General features: G+C 43.5%; 2 protein-coding genes across 7 annotated transcripts; both read right to left on the bottom strand.

Annotated features, from left to right (window-relative positions):
* Positions 1-1,637: 1,637 nt before the first annotated feature.
* Positions 1,638-5,845, bottom strand: LOC100383473 (putative protein of unknown function (DUF594) domain family protein). Of its 6 annotated transcripts, none has more exons than XM_008663979.3 (6): positions 5,483-5,845; positions 4,816-4,971; positions 2,900-4,542; positions 2,777-2,834; positions 2,622-2,662; positions 1,638-2,325 (listed from the first exon to the last, which is right to left on the bottom strand). In XM_008663979.3, the coding sequence occupies exons 3-6, from the start codon at positions 4,538-4,540 to the stop codon at positions 1,948-1,950; spliced, it is 2,118 nt and encodes a 705-aa protein (XP_008662201.1). In that variant the 5' UTR covers positions 4,541-4,542; positions 4,816-4,971; positions 5,483-5,845; the 3' UTR covers positions 1,638-1,947. The 6 variants fall into 6 exon arrangements, with proteins under 6 accessions (XP_008662201.1, XP_008662202.1, XP_020400773.1 ...); XM_008663980.3 differs by lacking the exon at positions 2,622-2,662 and having other exon boundaries at positions 2,900-2,955; positions 3,056-4,542; XM_008663982.4 differs by having other exon boundaries at positions 1,663-2,325; positions 2,777-4,542.
* Positions 5,846-7,292: 1,447 nt separating this feature from the next.
* Positions 7,293-18,695, bottom strand: LOC100273756 (uncharacterized). Its single transcript, XM_020545763.3, has 19 exons — positions 18,119-18,695; positions 17,941-18,001; positions 14,849-15,039; positions 14,634-14,763; positions 14,399-14,476; positions 14,167-14,314; positions 13,592-13,704; positions 13,431-13,506; positions 13,060-13,131; positions 12,821-12,872; positions 12,288-12,368; positions 12,133-12,216; positions 11,643-11,746; positions 11,363-11,455; positions 11,080-11,148; positions 8,291-8,355; positions 8,138-8,199; positions 7,961-8,056; positions 7,293-7,548 (listed from the first exon to the last, which is right to left on the bottom strand). The coding sequence occupies exons 1-19, from the start codon at positions 18,338-18,340 to the stop codon at positions 7,489-7,491; spliced, it is 1,857 nt and encodes a 618-aa protein (XP_020401352.1). The 5' UTR covers positions 18,341-18,695; the 3' UTR covers positions 7,293-7,488.
* Positions 18,696-19,680: the final 985 nt, after the last annotated feature.

Below are 19,680 nucleotides of genomic sequence, written 5' to 3'. Positions count from 1 at the left end.
TTTTGTGAGCATTACTCTTTTGTTTCCTCTATTGAGCCACACAGGGTAGAGGAAGCACTACAAGATTCGGATTGGGTGGTGGCGATGCAAGAGGAGCTCAACAATTTCACAAGGAACGAGGTATGACATTTAGTTCCACGTCCTAATCAAAATGTTGTAGGAACCAAGTGGGTCTTCCGCAACAAGAAAGATGAGCATGGTGTGGTGATAAGGAACAAAGCCCGACTTGTAGCCAAGGGGTATTCACAAGTCGAAGGTTTGGATTTCGGTGAAACATATGCACCCGTAGTTAGGCTTGAATCAATTCGCATTTTACTTGCCTATGCTACTTACCATGGCTTTAAGCTTTATCAAATGGACGTGAAAAGTGCCTTCCTCAACGGACCAATCAAGGAGGAGGTCTATGTTGAGCAACCTCCCGGTTTTGAAGATAGTGAGTATCCTAACCATGTGTATAAACTCTCTAAGGCGCTTTATGGGCTCAAGCAAGCCCCAAGAGCATGGTATGAATGCCTAAGAGATTTTCTTATCACTAATGGCTTCAAAGTCGGAAAAGCCGATCCTACTTTATTTACTAAAACTCTTGACAATGATTTGTTTGTATGCCAAATTTATGTTGATGATATTATATTTGGGTCTACTAACGAATCTACTTGTGAGAAATTTAGTAGGATCATGACACAAAAATTCAAGATGTCGATGATGGGGGAGTTGAAGTACTTCTTGGGATTTCAAGTGAAGCAACTGCAAGAGGGTACCTTCATTAGCCAAACGAAGTATATTTAAGACATTCTAACCAAGTTTGGGATGAAGGATGCCAAGCCCATCAAGACACCCATGGGAACCAATGGGCATTTCGACCTCGACACGGGAGGTAAATCCGTAGATCAAAAGGTATACCGGTTGATGATAGGTTCTTTACTCTACTTATGTGCATCTCGACCGGATATTATGCTTTCCGTATGCATGTGTGCAAGATTCCAAGCCGACCCTAAGGAAGCTCACCTTACGGCCGTAAAACGAATCTTGAGATATTTAGTTTATACTCCTAAGTTTGGGCTTTGGTACCCTCGGGGATCCACATTTGATTTAATTGGTTATTCGGATGCCGATTGGGCCCTGTCGTCCTACCACACAAGAATTCATGGCCGGTCAGTAGTGACTTATGTGGCAGGTTGAGCTTCAGGTGATGATGAGTTGTACGGTGTGACGACGCCGTTGTCGGATGCGGTGCCCAGAACAACCCGAGAGTCGCCGGTGTTGGTGACGACCATGAGGTCCCCCTGTTTGAGATGGATAGCACGGTGCAGCCGCTCTGGACCGCGTCCAAGCGGCGGCTGCGGCGGAGCTTGCCGAACACAGCGACGCATGCGGGCACATAGTACTGCTTCCAGAGGTTGAACTGGCAGTCGCCAAGCTTCTTCTCGTCGTCGATGAACGACGTCAACGCGAGCGCCTCGTGCTAGTGGTGTTTGTTCGGGGTTTCCAAGTAAGAAACATGGATTTTATCTTTAGTGTTGGTTTATGAAAATGACTCACAAGTCTGATCGAATTTAAGTTGAAAACATTATTCAAACAAAAAGAAATTGCATGCAAGGCTCTTCTTTAAATACTACTCCCTCCATCCAAAAATATAATTCAGGAATCTCGTTGATAATTATCTAATAATAATTGCATATTGTATAATGGCGGTTGAGCAACACACTCAACGCCGATCATTACCTTGATCATGGAAGATATATGAGCATGTCACACACACACACAGTCAGACTCACCTTACAAACTGTTGAATGTAGAGTCCAAAGCTAACATTGATGAATCCTAGCACTTTAATTACTATGTTCATCGACAGATAAATATATTTACTCTTGTTTGGAGTCATGAATCCTCAGGTTTTTCCCTGAACTGACAGAGAGGTCATTTCAAATGAAAATTGTGCGAACTCATCTAAACCAAGTTCCCACAATTTTCACTCATGGGATTATTTACAGTAACGGGTTTATTTTCACTAGCGGGTTTATCTTCTCCAAGGTTGTCGGCGCCCCTGAAGGCCCCAGAGTAGTACTTGAAGTGGTGTGCCAGCAACGACACGATGGTAATGAATTCGCAGCCATTACTGAGCTGCCTGGCATGGGACTCTTGGCTGCAATGATCCGCAGCATACAACGACATCTCCACCCACACCCCCAGGATCAGTTCCAAAGTGTCACGCTGATCCTGCCACTGCAACTCTATGCTCAGAAGCTCGTTGGCGAGCAAGATTGCATACATATTAGCACTGTCACGGATGGAGTCCCCATGTGGATTTGGTGCCTTTACTGATCCCTGAGACAAATAAGGAGAATTAAATAAAACTAATGCACCCTGAACTTTAGTATGAACTTTGTTAGACCAAGGTCTATCTAAAAAAACAGATATTGCCTTCTTTGAAATTCATTGTAGAATAGTCAAATGAAGTCAAGAAATAAAATTCAGATGATCCACTATGAATGGAATTTCACTCGAAGAGAATCAATTTGGTGCAGCTCTGAATAAAGGCATGTGCTGGTTCTATTAGTGAAATCAGCAAGTATGAAAACAAAAGGTTGTTTAACATGTTCTATATCTTCAAACATATTTACCAACGAAATGTGTTTCAGTTGAATGATCAGGGAAGTTATACCTGCAAATTGAGAGACGCAAACAGTTAAGTGAGGCACAATTTGGGCCATTGTTCCAAGAAAAAGAAACATATTTTCAAACAAATGAATGTGCTTGAGGCCCACTCAGCCCATACCAGTGCAAATTGGGAGAAACTCCAGGCCACCTCTGCAAGCTTCTCCCTCCGTGGTATCCTGGAGCAACTGGGACCATCATGGTGGAACAATTCCTTAAGAATATAGTACGGGTTCCAGCTTACAGGGGATGGCGCCACTGGGTTGTCCTTATCACCAAATCGCGTTCGACAGTGTCCTTCTAGTTGTTCGCAGGAGGTGAGATGTATGTTATGCCGCGCAGCGCCTGGTAGCATGTTAGGTTTTACCACCAGCAAGAACATCAAGTAGTTGGATAGTACCTCAGTAGCCTCAAGGAGTTCTTTTGCATGTCTGGCCTTGGATTTCCTGATGAACACCTCGGTTGCAATGTGCCAAACAAGGATGCTCTCGTCGAAGTCAATGTTGACGCTCCAGCGAGCAAAGTCTTTGTAGGCCTCCATACGTTTCAGTATAAAGCTGCCTCTTGAGTTCAAATCAGTATCCTGGTGTTGCAGTGCTTGCTCTTTGCTTCGCAGTGCTTGCAGAACCAATTTCTTGATATCTTGTATTGACAAAGACGAGTTAGCGTGTGGGAAAGTTCCGGAGAAGTGCATCTTGTTCCACCAGTCCTCGAGCCCCAGTTTCGTTGCTAGTCTGCTCCCTATCTCGTTGGTGTTGCGGGTGCACAGGTGGAACAAGTTGTACTGCCCAATGGAGCCCGACCAGAGTCTCCTACTTGCTGGATGGACACGCTGACCAAGGGAAGTGACAATGTGGAGAGACCACTCCCATCCCCTGCCCCTGCGGTGCAACAAAGAACATGTCCAGGTGGATAGTACAGCTCTGCACACTGATATGATTTCCAAGACCAAAGCCCCAACCAGTAAAACATAACTGATAGCCACATCCACTCTGCTGTACCGATTTCCACTGTTGCTGATACTGAGCTGAAACAAAAGGAATGTGGTGGCTGTGCCAAACAGCGAGATGAAATGGATGCAGAAGCCATACCATGTGTGGATCACTGCTGCCTTAGTGTACAGGAAGTCATACATCAGAGACAGCTCCATCTCAACCAACTTGTATAGATCCTCTCCCAGATAAGATATCACGGAACGTGGTTTAGGCTGTGAACGAACTAAGGGATTTGGTAGCATTATGATATCGGCGAAGACACCTTTGCAGATATCAAACTGGGAGTGGGCTCCAAGCAGCAAATCCTCTTCGCTAGTACCCAAAGTCAATAGCTGATAAGGGTCAGTCTTGATCTTCCGGATGCTGATGCTGCTGCGGATGCTGCTGATGTTGCCACACTTGAGAGCCCATATCCTCTCGCCATACTTGAGAAGACCGGCAAAGAACATGGACAAGGAGGCCAGAAAAAGCAATGCCCCTCTGCTGGCGATGTACTCGTATATCACATAAGCAGCTCCTAGGACCTGCACGGCGAGAGTTTGCAGGTGGCGTAGCCAGAGCGCATTGTCCTCGAGTGCATACGCTGTGATGTTGTCTGGGCCACCGAGGTGCAGCAATAGGAACGGCGCCCAGAATGCCACCAGCTGGTGCTCGTCTGACATACTGTCAACAGATAGGTGGCCCAGGGTGTATATCGCTGTGGAATCGGCCAGTAGGTATGCCGACCAGAGGAAGAACGTCAGGGCAGTGGAGTTGCTATGACGGCGGACTCCTCCGAAAACGAGGAGGAATACTTGTAACCCGAAGCTTGCAATGACCAGGATCTGTAGCCCCCATTCATTCCACAGGTTCACTAGCTTTCCAGCCTCAATTACTTCGCTCCTCATCATGTCTACATACAGTAACATGGCAAGGAAACAGCAATATTAGCAACTAGATATGTGTGTCTGTGTCGTGTGCATGGAATGTATGCAAAGGACCGAATGGGCAACAGGATGGACTATATGATCATAAGACATTAATAATGGATGCCGATAGCTTATTGCATGCAAATGAGCTGAGAGGATTAGCTCCAGGGATCATAATCTAACTGGCAATAATATACAGAAGGGCAGGAATGGCAACAAAAAAAGAGAGTAAAGGGGCAAAGAACATAGGTGATTACTTGCGAGGGAGTTAAATTGACCAACTTTCTGACAAGAAGGTTTCCTCCAGCTGCAGCTACGATGAGGGCCATGGCTTCAACCTCCTTTGGTTCGACTTCGATACCTGAAGGCGAGCTTGTCTAGGAAGCAGTTGTTCCATATCGCATCAGTGAGCTCTGTACAGTTGATATGGCGCCATTGTTATACTTGTGCTCATGGAGACATATGCAAAGCAGGGTATAAACGAAGAAGTATTTCTCTTTAAAACGGTTAATTACCATTCCTAAAAAAAGCTAATTACTCCAGAGAAATAAAGCATGATCTGCAATGCTTTGTTATGGATTAGCACATGATGACGAAGGAAAATGAAAAGGGTTGCCGGTTGCATGGAATGGATGTGCCCATTGAACTGCTAAAAAAAGTTAGTACTTGTGCCACCTGAATCGATCCAAGCATGAATAAATCACAGCAGCAAGTCCATTTTTAATTTTGATGCGCCAATTGTACACTGAGTAATTGAGTAAAGCAAGGAAGTTTGTGGTGTGACGGCATGTCAGGTAATGTATAGTACTCATCAATCAGTAATGAACAACCCACAATAGCATTAATTAGCAATCCATTTCAGCATGCGTCCATGAAGGAACCAGAGGAAACGAATCTGCTAATCTAAGTCGGGTGGATGCTCACTCGTTGCTGGGACGTTGGCCAGAGGAGGGATGCCGCTTCGGAAGGCGTCCCGGGTGGGTGATTGCCCTCGCGTCGGACGAGGACGAGAGGGCTCGGTCCGTGGACGGCCTGGGCACCACCTGATCAGCAGCGCCGCCGCCGCTGAACTACCCGATGCGGCACCGGCACCGGCAGCGGACTGAGGGACGATAGAGGGCCTGGGATGGTGGAAGTGGAGGCGGCGACAGAACGAGAAAAGGTGGAGGTGGCAGCTGCACGCGCACAACGGAAACGCCCTTCTTTTTTTTCAACCAATTATTGTTATTGTTGTTGTTATTATATATTTCCTCGATTTTCAATGGTTTGCAAAAACATGAAAGTCTTTTTTTTTGTACTTACTGTACTATTATTCGCCACGTGGTTCTCCCTCTGCCTAGCATTTTATCATCAAACTAGAACCTCCTTCCTGGGCAAGGATGTCAACTTTAACTCTTCGTCCTCTTTTCGACTTCAGATAAATGCAGTTCTCGATGCTTCAAAGTTAATTAAGGATTTCTTTATTATCTACAGAAAATACTTTGTTGAGGATAGAAGCATCACTTCGTGAGATGTGCAAAGAGCGAAGCCTACAAAATCACTTCGATAATAGATATTCGCCTCGACTTAAACTAGCTGTTTAGGCTGCGGCGGCTAGGGCTCTCGAGACTCGTAAAGTAAAAAAAAGCTAAAGTATATGAAGCTCACGATGGTTTGACTTGTAAGCCGAGCTAGATTTTCAAGCTCGTTGGTCTAGTGAACCGAGTCGAGCCGGCTCGTTTCGGCTCGCGAGCTCTCCCAAATTAATCAAACTGTAGAATAATGGTGGACTAGTCATATACCCGTGCATTGCTATGGTATATATATGACATAGGATAAATTCTATTTTAATAAAGCATAAATATTTGTTTTTTATTGATTAGGTGGGTGTGAATGTGAAACCAACAATGTGGGTGTGAATGTGAAACCAACAATCAAGGTTTAAACACTCACTTATACATAATTTCATCTTATTTTTTATATAAACTCTCATATTATAGCTATTATAGTAGTAGAGAAGAAATTAGGTAGACGACGTCGATATAGATGACGAACTCGAAACTAGCGAGGACGTCGGCGACGACGCACTCCACTTGTAAGCGGCAACGCGTGCACACGGCGCGCCACCCTTGGCGGTGCCGGTGGTGTAGCCGAGGAGGCTGGCGGTGGAGAGCGTATGGGGGGTCGTGGCCCTATGTCGCGCGTCTAGTTTGTATCTCTATGTTAGTTTGTATCTCTAAGTCGCGTGTCTAGTTTGTATCCACCAGTCAGATTGCTGAGCAGCATGTTCTATTGAAGAACCTGGCGTTGATAAGGTTGCCATCGCAGGTGACATCGTGTTTGACGGAGTTCTGGCAGAAGCCCTTCCGCGTATGGCACCGCTATCACGTCTTGGTTTTGGAAGATTTTTTACTACTCTTTAAAGATGAGAAATATTAGCAGTTGATGTCTTTGACTTTGCTGCAGCGACACGTATCAATAGAATGGTGGTGCGCATAGTCTCGTGCCAATCAATGGTGGAAGTGGAGGTGGCACCAGCCGCAAGCTCTGTCTCCGTGGAATAGGGCGGTTGCCACGCCGCCCGTACGAATCCAGAGTTGGTAGCTAGCTAGGACAAGTGGCTGGTTCGCATTTGCACATGCCCATCACCCGTCCGTTTTTACTAGTACCGGAAATGCCCTTCCGTATTGATATGATCAGGATCAGCATTTTTTAAATTTACTTTTTTTTTTAGAAAAAACCTTGAGAGCAGGTAGAAAGAAAGGTCACGACAACATTCACGCCTATATGCTATTTGCACGTTCAGCTCTAATGACATCAGCATCATGGTGACGATGACAGTATTTTACAACTTGAGGACATGAAACTCTCCTCAGTCACTCTCACCCACACTTTTCATCATACATACTCATGTCATCGCAAAACACCGTGATTATGTATACAACGACGATTCAGGCCTTCAAAATGTCATAAAATGCAGAGGGTCGCTTCCGTTTCTTCAGACACAGCTCCTGCAAGCAAGCAGAGGGAACTATTTATTCATGCACATGTTCTAATTATTATTTAATTTCCCAGAGTCCTACAAGCACAAACATACTCACGAGTAAAAGCTTCACCAAAAGCATGCTTATTCCCTTGACATTCATGCTTAAATTTAAACTTCCCTTCTCATAACCAAGCTGTGCAGCTTTTTAACTTTGTTTATTTACACTGCGGTACTAAATACTTCTCTACCTTGTAAATCAACTCTTTCATGTTTTATCGTGTACGTGCCCAAAAATATCTTATAATTTGGAAATAGAGGGAGTACTAAGCGGCAGCAACCAAATCTAAACTTAGTGGACATGATTATATGACCAGGTTCTCTGCTGCAACCACAACTACCGAAAGCAAACGATTCGTATGTACAGTACAGTACAGTACCTCCACTGCAGAAGCCACCCTCAGTAAGCTTGCCTCGCCCCATGGACGACCTATCAGTTGCAAACCTATAGGAAGCCCCTGCTTGTCATGACCAACCTGACAAAGAGAGCGACATGTCACCAAAGTATAGCTTTTTTCTGCCTCTGATCTATATTAATCCAGGATGATACCACTTACAGGCACAGTTATTGCTGGGAGACCAAGAAGGTTCCCTGCTATGATGAATCGCATCAAGTAAGCTGCAAATAAAGGCCAATGTTAGAATACGCGTGTGGGATCTCTGTAGAACAAACAACCATACTGACACTGAGCATCCTGCTCCCAGTTTACCTGACACAACATAATCTGACTCTCCTGACTTCAGAGCACTTGGAGGTATTTTTGGAGCAGTAATGCTGGAAAAACAGCACACTTGCTTAGTTTTTACAGCAACACAAGGCTTCTTGATGTAGAATAACATAGATATATACTTGTAGATCACATGTCACTTATCCCTGTCTATTTTAAAAGCGTATTGACAAAGATCAATTCAGGGATATTGTCTAGAATTATGTGCTCCACTTAGGCTACAACTACATATCTAACTATTTCTATACCACACTGACAGTGTTGGAAATTTACTAAAGGAACAAAGAGGGAAGGCGGAGGGCGGCAGTCTACATAATTGAGCATTAACCACCAACAAATAGTATCAAAGTTACTGTTTAGATAAGATAGTGGAGAACACATTGAGCAGGAGGGACATGGGCCAGCTTGGTAACCAAGCTCCACCCCTCCACATTGATTTATTTCTAGATAAGATATAACTCTAAAGATCTCTTTTACGTTATACTCCACTGAGGAGAGATCAAACTTCCTCAGGTTTTGCACCAACTTCCGGCTCAATGCAATGGACCACAGCCGTCGCTCCTTTCTGTGGAACGGTGACAACAATGCAACTACGGTGCAAAGGCTTGTAGCCTAGGAATGGGTGTTAGATTATTGTGTGTGTTTGTTGTTATAATGGGCCATGGCTCAGCCCATGTATTTCCCTCTCTAATATATATACGCAATAGCCTGTCCCATTTTAGAGTTAGGGTTTTCAACATGGTATCTAGCCTGTTGCTTTCTCCCCCTCCCTCCCTTCCCTAGCACCTGGCCGCCGTTACCCGCACGCCCGCTCCTTCTCCCTCCTCCCCTCCCCTTCGCTCTGCTGCTAGTCCACGGTGGCTACAACCGCGCCCACCCTCACTTTGGCCATCCCCGCCGGCCATGCGCTGGTCGCGCCCGTCCTCACGTCGACCCTGCCCACCCCTGCGTCGGCCGCCTCCGCCCCTGTAGCTTGTATCACGCCCGCGCATACCACCAATGCGTCGTTTGCGCTTGCATCGATGGCACCGTTTCCCTTCCACGTTGGCGCCTAGTGCGTTCCCAGCGCCCCCGCCCCTGTTGCGGCGCCCCTCTCCTCCGCCGTCGCTAACGCTCGCTCCACCTTGTTCGTGGCCCTCACTGTTGCCACGGTGACTGTTGCCGCTGCTCGGGAACACGAACGTGATGCTGCCCTCGCCTAAGAGCACGAGCGCAACACGACGAATGCCCTCGCCCTACAGTTGGTTGATGTTGAACATCACTTGCTCGGCTCCCCCGTCGTCAAGCCCATCCCGACGCCTCCAGTGGTCGCTCCTCCCTCGGAGTACGAGGCCACCATCATCGTTAACCTTCACGCCCAGGCAGCGGGTGTCCAGAACATCTGCTCTCTGGCTCCCGTCGTCCTCGACCCGACTTCCTCCACCTACACCCGCTGGCGTGACCCTGTCCTCCTCGCCCTCTAGCTCTACGCCTTGGATGACCACGTCCTCACCGACACCATTTTCCTCACTATCCCATCCCAACGCCTGATGGATAGTGTGGTTCTTTCGTGGATCATCGGGACCGTCACTGTTGAGATGCATGATGTGATTCGTGAGTGCGGTGGCACTACCCGTTAGGCTTCGGTCGCTATCAAGGAGTTCCTCGGTAACTATGAAGATCTCTCCACCTCGATGTTGCCTTTCGGACTTTTGTACAAGGGGCCTCTCTGTCACTGAATACTACTGTCAGATGAAGGGCATGACGACCTCCCTCTCTGACCTCGAGGAGCTCGTTTCCGATTGCAAGCTCATTTTGCAACCTCCTCTGCAGCCTCAACAATCGCCAGTGGCGTAGCTAGGATTTTTTCATGAGGTATGCCATAAGAATTTTTTTCATAAATAATTTAGTATAATCCATAATGATTTGGTATATAATTCAAAATATAGAGATAAGAATAGCATATGAAACTATAGATTTAACATTAATTCCATAAGTGCATACATGGCAATGAAAATATAATATGAAATAGTTTAAACATCAAGCATAAAATACACTAAAACGGGCCTAGTTGCACGTGAAATAGTCCAAACATCAAGCAATGGCATAGCCGCGTAGCTGGTGTCAGTTTTGTCTGAGCCTCGGTGGACTAGTGGGCCGGCTTAGGGTATGCCGCGACCCACCTGGACCACCTAGTAGCTACGCCCATGACGAGCTCTACGATCACCTCCACACTTGGATCACTTGCTCGGTCCTGTTCCCATCTTTCCACAAGGTCCGCAACGACCTCATCGTTGAGGAGCTCACCAAGGGGCTGACCCCTTGCTCCAACGTCGCCACTGCCCTCTAAAGCTCTACACCTGGGGGCCACACATCACGCCTGCCCTCCTCCACTCACATCTCTGTGGGTTCTTCGTCGTGCCTACCCGCCCCCCTCCCATCTACGACCCTCCATCTCCTCCCCACCCGCCTGGGACTAGGGGCATTCTGGGGTGGCTGACGATGGACGAGCGGTCATGGTGGTGGCAGTGGTCCTGGTCCCAGAGCCACTCCTTGGCCCTCCATCTACAACCCGTTAACCGACCACATCTCCATGTCATGCGAAAAATAGTGTAAACATAGTGTCAGAGGCTCCCACATGAGTGAGGTCTGTGGAAGGGATAAACTGCTCTCACTACTGCATGAAGCATGTCGTCTATGTGAAATAATAGCATTGGATTTTTTAGAGTAGTTCGAGAAACTTTTAAAATGTAATATTTTCATGTGATAAAGAAAACTTCTGCATTTATTACCCAGTTGTAGGAGTTGCTATGACATTGACCTTCTTGAAAGCTTCCATGTGATAATGCATTATCCTCCTCCTATATAAGCCCCATCAAAAGGTGCATTAAACGCATGTTTAACACAATATAGGAAAAAAAACAATTACAACAAACACAAGTTGCAGGAGCCCCCAATCGTTATTGCAATAGTAGGTCATTAACAGATACTTCGAAGTTTAGGTTCAATTCCACAAATCAAGATAAGCTTAAAAAGTAAACTGAACTCATAACCTCTAAGCATGCTTATGTTCACCTTATGCTTTGAGAAGCCACATAATCAGTTGCAGTGAAAGACCCAAAAAGTGCCAAACTTGTTCGAGTATCCAAGGTAAACTCAGTTTTTCTTCTGAAAGAGACAAGGAGAATGAGAATAATAGTACAGAAAAGAAAATATTTTGCATAAGTTAGCACATTCTAACAAATCACTTAATTTTTCAGCATGTTAGATACCAATGATTTCCCCTTGGAAGGAAATGTCATAACTACGCTAGGGATAACATTATGGAAATGGTATCCATCAAACAGATAGGTACCCTGCTTTGTAATGAGGATTCAAGTCACAGAATGATTCTGAGCCAATTGAGACAACATGAGCAGTACGCATCTCTTCAAGCTCTGGTAATGTTATCTCTTCTACCTTGAAAGAAGCAAATCAGGACTTGTTAGTTGAGATGAATGTGCATATACAATAGGTACCATTTCGTCAGCTCAACATCAGTTATGAATTAGAGGAACGGCAAACACAATGAACATAATACATTTTATAGTCTGAACTTTGTCACAGCCACTAGTTGAAGTTGATGGCATTGATTGATGTAAACATAACTATAACTTATATTATACACATCAAAATCCACATCATAACACAGATGCTTCTATTCTGAGAAGAGCTTGTCCATCTTAAGGCAAATGATCTTTTTTATATAAGAAGGTGAATGATCTATTGTAACTTATATGTATAACTAAGAGAAACATTAATCCTGCATTGTTATCATCTAAGTCATTGAGATAGAATGGACTTACTTGACATCCGAAAGCACTGCAGAGAAGTTTAAGTGCATCGTCACATGTACCCGATATCTCATGACCAGAAACATCATTAAACCACTACAAAAGCAAACTTATTTTGAGAATAGGTAGGAACATACCAAACTAACATTTGAAGTGCACGAACATACCTCTGTATACTTTCCTATTTTAACTGATCCCAGGATATTGCTGTTTTCTGGAGACAACAAATTTGGGACACATAGTGGCGACTGCAAATAGGAAATAAACATAAATGCAGATGCTGTGAGTTCAATCAAATGTGCTATAGTCAGCACTCAGCAAAAAATGGTTATTTAGTTATAAGTCATACTGGACTTCTGGGGAACAATGGAGAAGGTTATCTAGCAAAAAAAAAGTTATCTAGGCATGGAGAACAACAAAAAAATCAATCTGATACCATTTCAAAGCCAACTGCCTAAGGCTGATTGGTATAATCTGACGGCACACCCATGAAATGCATACCAGCATTCTTGATATTTAAAATGCAAAAAATAGTAGAATCAACTTCCTGCATCCCAAATTATAAGACGTTTTGGCATTTCTAGATTCTTAGTTTCTATTTGTATCTAGACATACTATATATCTAGGTGCTTAGTAAAAGCTATGAAGCTAGAAAAGTCAAAATGTCTTATAATTTGGAACGGAGGGAGTAATATCTTACTGGTCTAAGTGTAAGCTTATCCATAGGTCTTGAACCTGCTATTGCAGAATACCTGAAGTACCATATAATACAGTTTAACAAATATCCAGTTTTAGCAACAGGATAAGCAGATATTACCCAGTATCACAAAAAGAAGCAATGACAAAATTTCTTTCTCAATGAGACAGCTAAACTCAACGGCCCTATGCAGGGGACATGGTATCATGTAGCAGTAGCACACTAAGTAGCTTACACCTTACACTAGTATAGCATCGTCAACTGATGATGTAAGAGGAGAAGCAACTTCAACAGTCCCAGAGTCACATAGTACCCTGCAAACAAGATATCTAATCATACAACAAGAAATTGCAAGACTTTGAAGGATTTCTAATGAGGTTCGGTATAAGATAACTGCATCTCTGCATGCAGCAACTAAATAGTCCAACTTGGTTGATTTTGGACAATACCATGCAAAATAAAACAATAAGCTGTTTCAGAATACAGTGGATGCTAGCTTGTACTAGAGCAGCTTAGTAACCTTGGAAGGTAGTCCAATCCATATATAACAAATATGACATATAAAAGAACAAGTCTTGTAAATATTTAATTCAATTGAACTTCTTTTTATTACCCAGTCATATCTGTCCTACCATATGTTGTCTTGAAACCAACAATACCACAAAGTGCAGATGGAATTCTAACTGAACCTGTTGTAGATAAAAGGTATCAATCAGAGACAGACTACAGATAAGAATCTGTGACAATTAATATAGGGCTTCTATATGTACAAACCTCCACCATCTGTTCCAATTGCTATCGAGCATAATCCTGATGATACTAATGCAGCAGGACCAGATGAAGAACCACCAGTATATCTATCAACTGAATGTGGATTTCTTGCTGTCCTGAAAGAGTAGTTAAAGAAAAGTGAAGATTAAGTGACAAACATAACAGAAGAACTGAAGAACAAAACAGAAGATGAAAATATCTTATCATTCTGATAATGAAAATTGTGAATTTCCCTTTTCCTTTTGTGATTTAAAAGAGTAAGGTTCTTTATTGGATGGCAGTGCTGAATATCATATTTATGTTCATTCCAGAATTCTGATTTTAACTAAACTCTACTCGAGGTCATGGAGTTTGCATCCAGGACGTAGTAAGAAAATATTTTTTGAGCAATTTTGAAGAAAAGCATGATAATATAGAAAAATATGTCAGCCTAGGAAAAAGGAAGAGCGTTTATTTTATCCATGTATAACTTGACAAAGTGGCCATATATGCTTTGGCTTAAACTAGAAAAACAACTACATTATACATAAGGAGTGAACATTTTTAACAGACTGAGCAGTTGTGCAACAATTGATCACCCATAATTTGGATTGTTTCCAGTTACTCCAAGGCCTAGCTCATGCATGTTTGCTTTCCCAATAAAGATAACTCCACATTTCCGCAACCGAGCCACACAGACTGCATCTCTCTCCACAGTATGGATTTGGTCAAAGAATGTTGTAGCACCTGCCATCCGATGAAAACAGGATATCAATTGTACTTCTTGAACAGTGACATAGAAAAAACATGGAAGATGTCAATTAAACTAACCCTTTGTTGGATATGGGAAGCAGTCGATGTCATCCTTAATGGCAACGAAGATCCCATCTAAAATGGATATCGGATTTCCTGAGCAGAAGTAACAACACATATCAGACGAGATTTTAAAATGGAATTTGTACTTGAAGCCATTTGAATTCAAAGAAAATAAGAATTGTACAATCATGAATTGTCAACTGTTCACAAAGAAGAACATGAGTGGCCAAGTTGTGAGCTTGTGGCCAACCTCGCTGAAATCTCTTTGTGGAAGCCTCAGCTTGCTTCTTGAGATCTTCTGCATTGAAATAGATCAACATTGGCATTGGGGGCTTCTTGTTGTTCCACTCTTCAATGCCTGCAATAACATACTCGGCAACCTATCCCATGGATGAGAGTTAAAACATCGAATTAAGATGCAGGAGGGCAAGCTAGCAACATTCTGTCGAATGATGATCCACTTACAACTGAAGGAGTTGTGATCCCCGAGCTGTAAGCGTGTGCAAAGTCACGGATCTTCCAATAAAGAAAAGGGGGGTTCTCCTCGGTTGTCCAACGCACTGACGGATCATACTGAGGAAGGCACCGCAGTGCTTCATGGACTCTTTCCACCGGGTCCCTATCTTCATCTACAAGAACAACTTCTGGCTCTGGGTCTGAATAATTGGGGGCAGCAACACCAGAATTGACAAATGACAATACATAGTGAGTAATATGACACTTGTAGGAATAGACCAACCCAGAAATTGTAGCAAAAGCTGTTTTATCGAAATGATCATCCAGAGGATATAGAGGATTTTGACCATCTGATTACATGGAGAAAGGAAGTGTTCGATGGAGTAAAGCCATTTTTAGAAATAGTGCAGGTCTAATATCAAGTATGGTGGGGGCACCCCCATTACTAAATTTATCATGCTGCAATGTTTGAAAAATTCATTTAAAAATGCATGTAGTACACACAAAGTTAATCATAGCTGCAACAGTGAAGTTTCAGATTTATTGAAGACATCGGGAAACAAAATAGACAAAGACCGAGTCTTGCATTGTTTTATCATGTAATGACAGTACCACTTGTGTTTGTTTAATCTGAATGTCAAGGATGTATCTGAGATTGGACTTTTTCGCGTTTCCTTAACTTTGTGTGTACTAGATAAATGATTTTTGTGGGAGCTTTTTTCAAACTTTGCAGATGTTATGACCAGCAGCCCAGCAGCTCTAATAAAATCAGTTAGTTTGTTTAGATGGATAAGTATCAGTTAGTTTGTTTAGATGGATAAGCATTAGTTAGTTTGTTTAGATGGATAAGCATTAGTTTGGAACTCCTGAATAGAGTTGGTTAGTTGTTAGGGGCTGCTATCACAGCCTGTTATATTGTACCCCTTTGGTTAAGGAAGAAACCAAGCAGGCAATTATCTTGCCCGTGCTTCCCCCAACCCATCTACTGTTCACCCACACGTTGTTCATCCGGCGTTACTTTTCATCGCGTGGACAATACCGCACCTTCCCCAACTAACAGCCCGACGGCGCCCAAGCGCCGGAGTCCTGGTCCTAACCCCAAACCTACTACTCGTACTACCTCCATAACCCTACTTCCAACAATCTAGTATCGGAAGACCTCGCTGATCCTAGAATGTCGAGCGACCCTCCACAATTGTCTGTCCCCTCGGCGACGATCCCCATTCCGGCGACCTCTGGGGCAGCAGCCACCACCGGCACGTCGCCCACTGCGCCCGTGTAGCAGGACTCCTTCATAGCATTCCAGCGGCAGGTGCAGGACTCCCAAACGTTGATCCTCAACCACCTGTCGGCGCTGACCGCCCGGTTGGGGGCGATCGAGGTCCAACTCATGCCAGCCTCGTCCATGATCGATCCTTCATCATTTTTGGTTAACTATATTCTGGCTGAATGGATGCCCAAACCCCAAGACACCAATGAATTATAGTTATAGAAAGTAGAATTGATCATGATTATCCATAGAGCAAAACCTAACATTTATCAATCTGCTAAAGCACTATAATAAGGCTTTTCTAGTAATATTCTGCTTTGTGTAAATCTGAACTTTGCTTAGCACATCAACATATACCAATAGAATCGTATCCTACTGCTAGCATTCAAATAAAGTTAAATTCCATCAGTTTAAGCATCAGGTAGATGTGTTTCAGCATCAATGAGGTTTTAAGGTTCTGTTCTGAATCCCTAAATCTCTCGCCCTAGACCAAGGGACGTAGCCTTGCTTCACTAAGGCCTAAAGTATAGGTGTACATTTGGGTCGGGCCTAATGGGCTGGCCCGAAGCACGAAAAAAAACACGACCCAGGCATGGCATGGCCCGAAATATTTTAGTGTCGGGCCAGCACGGCCCGATATATCAGGCCGAGGTCGCGGCCTATGGGCGGCCACGATCACAGTCCGTTTAAGGCAGACACGAAACGGCCCATATAGAGGCACGAAAAAGCTCATATATTCATTAAAACAACACTTCATTTTCACACTTTCATGTACTTGATAAAGAACACAAAGCTAGAGATGATGCTAGTTAGATGTTTTTTGTAGCTTTGAATTATAGTATGTGATGTAATTTTATTTTTGTTATGAACATTAGATAATGAACTAAACTTACGAACTCTGTATAGAGTTGATTATACTCTTTTTCCTTCTAACAAAATGATTTTTAAACGAGGTAGTCATTGCAACTCTGGTAACTTAATACAAATATTAAGTTTGCTTTTGGTCAAATTTATTTGTCTTATCTTTTATTTGTTTTATTAAATTTGTTTTGAATTTAGGGCTCTGATGTGAATTTCGGGCCAAAAAATGAATTTTGGGACAAAATTTGAATTTCAGGCTTTTTATAATTTCGGGCCGCCCGAAATGAGCCACACACGTTTAAGCAATTACATGCCAGGTCGTGGGTCGTCCCGGCCCGGCCCGAAATTTAAATGGGCCAAGCCTTTTCGGGCTTGGGTCGGGCCGGGTGGCCAAATGTACACCTATAGCCTAAAGGGTGTTTGGATCCTAGAATTAAACTTTAGTCTGTTACATCAAATGTTTGAATGCTAGTTAGAAGTATTAAATATAATCTAATTATAAAACTTATTATACAGATGCGCATTATACGTCAAGACGAACATATTAAGCCTAATTAGTTCATGATTTATCCATGTGATGATACAGTAAATATTTGTCAATCATGAATTAATTAAGCTTAATAAATTTGTCTCGTCGTTTAGTCTTTATATGTGTAATTAGTTTTGTAATTGAATAATATTTAATACTCGTAATTGACATTCAAACATCCGTCGTGACACGGTCTAAACTTTAGTTAGGAGAACCAAACTCCCCCTAAAATGTTGGGTTTAGTTAGTGTTTAGAATGCAGTGCTAGCATGTGCAAGTTGTTCCTTTTTTTAATGTAGTATGTGGAAGTCAAGTTAATCATGTGAGAAGAAAGGTAAAGTCAACCGTCAAACTGAGCTGCCGTGAACCAACAGTGGGAGAAGCACATGTAGTGTAGCAGGAAACGAAATCGAGAAGAGAATTATTGGTATCCTAATCTTACCCTGCAGTGGGAACTCCGGATAGTACATGGGGCGCTCGGGTATCACCGTCTGCTGCAGCATCTGAACGAATCGTAGAGAGGAGATGAGGCACGGCATACAAAGGATTATTATAAGGAATGAATGGGGGTGGAGCCGACGCGGCGAGCAAGGGGATAGGGAGGGGATATGGGAACCTGCCTGCGGCATGTTGTTCTGCGACTTGAGGACGGAGGTGATGAGCCGGCCGAGCAGAGGCGACTCCATGAGCCAGACGAAGGCCCTGAGGGAGAAGCCGGTGAGGTGTGGCGCCTGCAGCGCGGGAGACTTGTACCTGACGGCGGAGATGTCCACCTCCTCCACGGGCGGCATGGCGCGCGGGACGGACCCGGACCTCCTCCCCGTGGAATTCGATCCGCCCATACCGACGCCGCTGTAGCAGAGGCAGAGCCGCAGAGGCAGGGTAGCACCGTAGCAGGAAGGGAAGAATGAATTAATGAATGGGGGTTTAATGCGTTGGTGCCTTGGTGGGCGGAGACGACTAAGGCTGGCAGAGCGGAGCAGGGGCAGGACAGGGTCACAGGGATGCAATGCAAGAGCAAGACGACGATGGCGTGGCGGGCACACCTCACATAAATTCAGTCAGACCTGCCGAGCCGACCCTACCAGCGCCTCCTTCCCTGCTTTGCTTTCATCATCTTCCAGAAAAGCTCCTGCAGACCATTGCACAAGATTGATGGCTACCCGATTGGGATTTGGGATGGATCTCGTTCGTCAACCTCTAAGCAACCGTGTCTGGCCGCAAGCAATATTTTATTTATGAGAACATATCTCGTGTACATAAAAATTTAGTACACATGATTCAAATATCAATTCATCCCTACTTATCTTAGATTTAATATCTCTTGTTGCTTAGTATATTTTGCTAAGGTCACACTTCAACATGGTGTGATATAGTGGTGAAAGATGTTATTTATAAATTATAATGATTAATTAGAGACGTTATATCTAAGATAGATAGTGATAATGATGATTTAATAAGCAAAAATATCTAAGGTGTTATTTGAATAGTGATAGTGATCAATCAGAGACGTTATATGATTATATTCAATGTGCACCAGATATATCCTCTTTATTTATAAGCAAAAATAAAAATAGTGTATTATTTATCGGTTGAAATATTGTCCAACACTTTAATATCGACGTTCGAAAATGATATATGTCTGACCCATGCGTCCGGGACTCCGGTATGACTCTTCTTGATCAACTGTGGTTAATTAATATAGAAGCTACAAACCGGTGCACCATTTGATGGCCCCGGTTGGACGCACGTCGTACTACAGGGTTATACATATAGCACTGCTTATCGACGTTGTGATTGATCTCATCGAAATGATTAGCAAATGTATTGCTAAATTGCAACAACAGAATATATATCGTTGAGAGAAAAAACTTTTTTTCTATTTAAACTCACTCGTGTTTCAGGTGATCCCCACGTTTCACGGGGCTCTTGGTGCCGCTCGACGCGTAGACGTTGCTCGCACTCGAAGCTGGAGCCTCCGTGCAGACTTGCAATTTCTCTTGCGTCCCATTTGAATCATTGAAATTTAATTTCATTCTAATAATGATAATAAGTTTAATATATATCAATTAAGTTAATTTGGTTTTATATAAAATATATTTGTATATTATTATTAGCAAAATGTCGAAGATATTTATGTGATATATTTTTATTATACAGAAGTAAGACGAAGAATGTTATG

This window comes from Zea mays, chromosome 10 (assembly GCF_902167145.1).
Source record: "Zea mays cultivar B73 chromosome 10, Zm-B73-REFERENCE-NAM-5.0, whole genome shotgun sequence".
Classification (NCBI taxonomy): domain Eukaryota; kingdom Viridiplantae; phylum Streptophyta; class Magnoliopsida; order Poales; family Poaceae; genus Zea; species Zea mays.
Note: the sequence above shows the minus strand (reverse complement) of the source record. Positions and strands in the feature narration are given on the sequence as shown.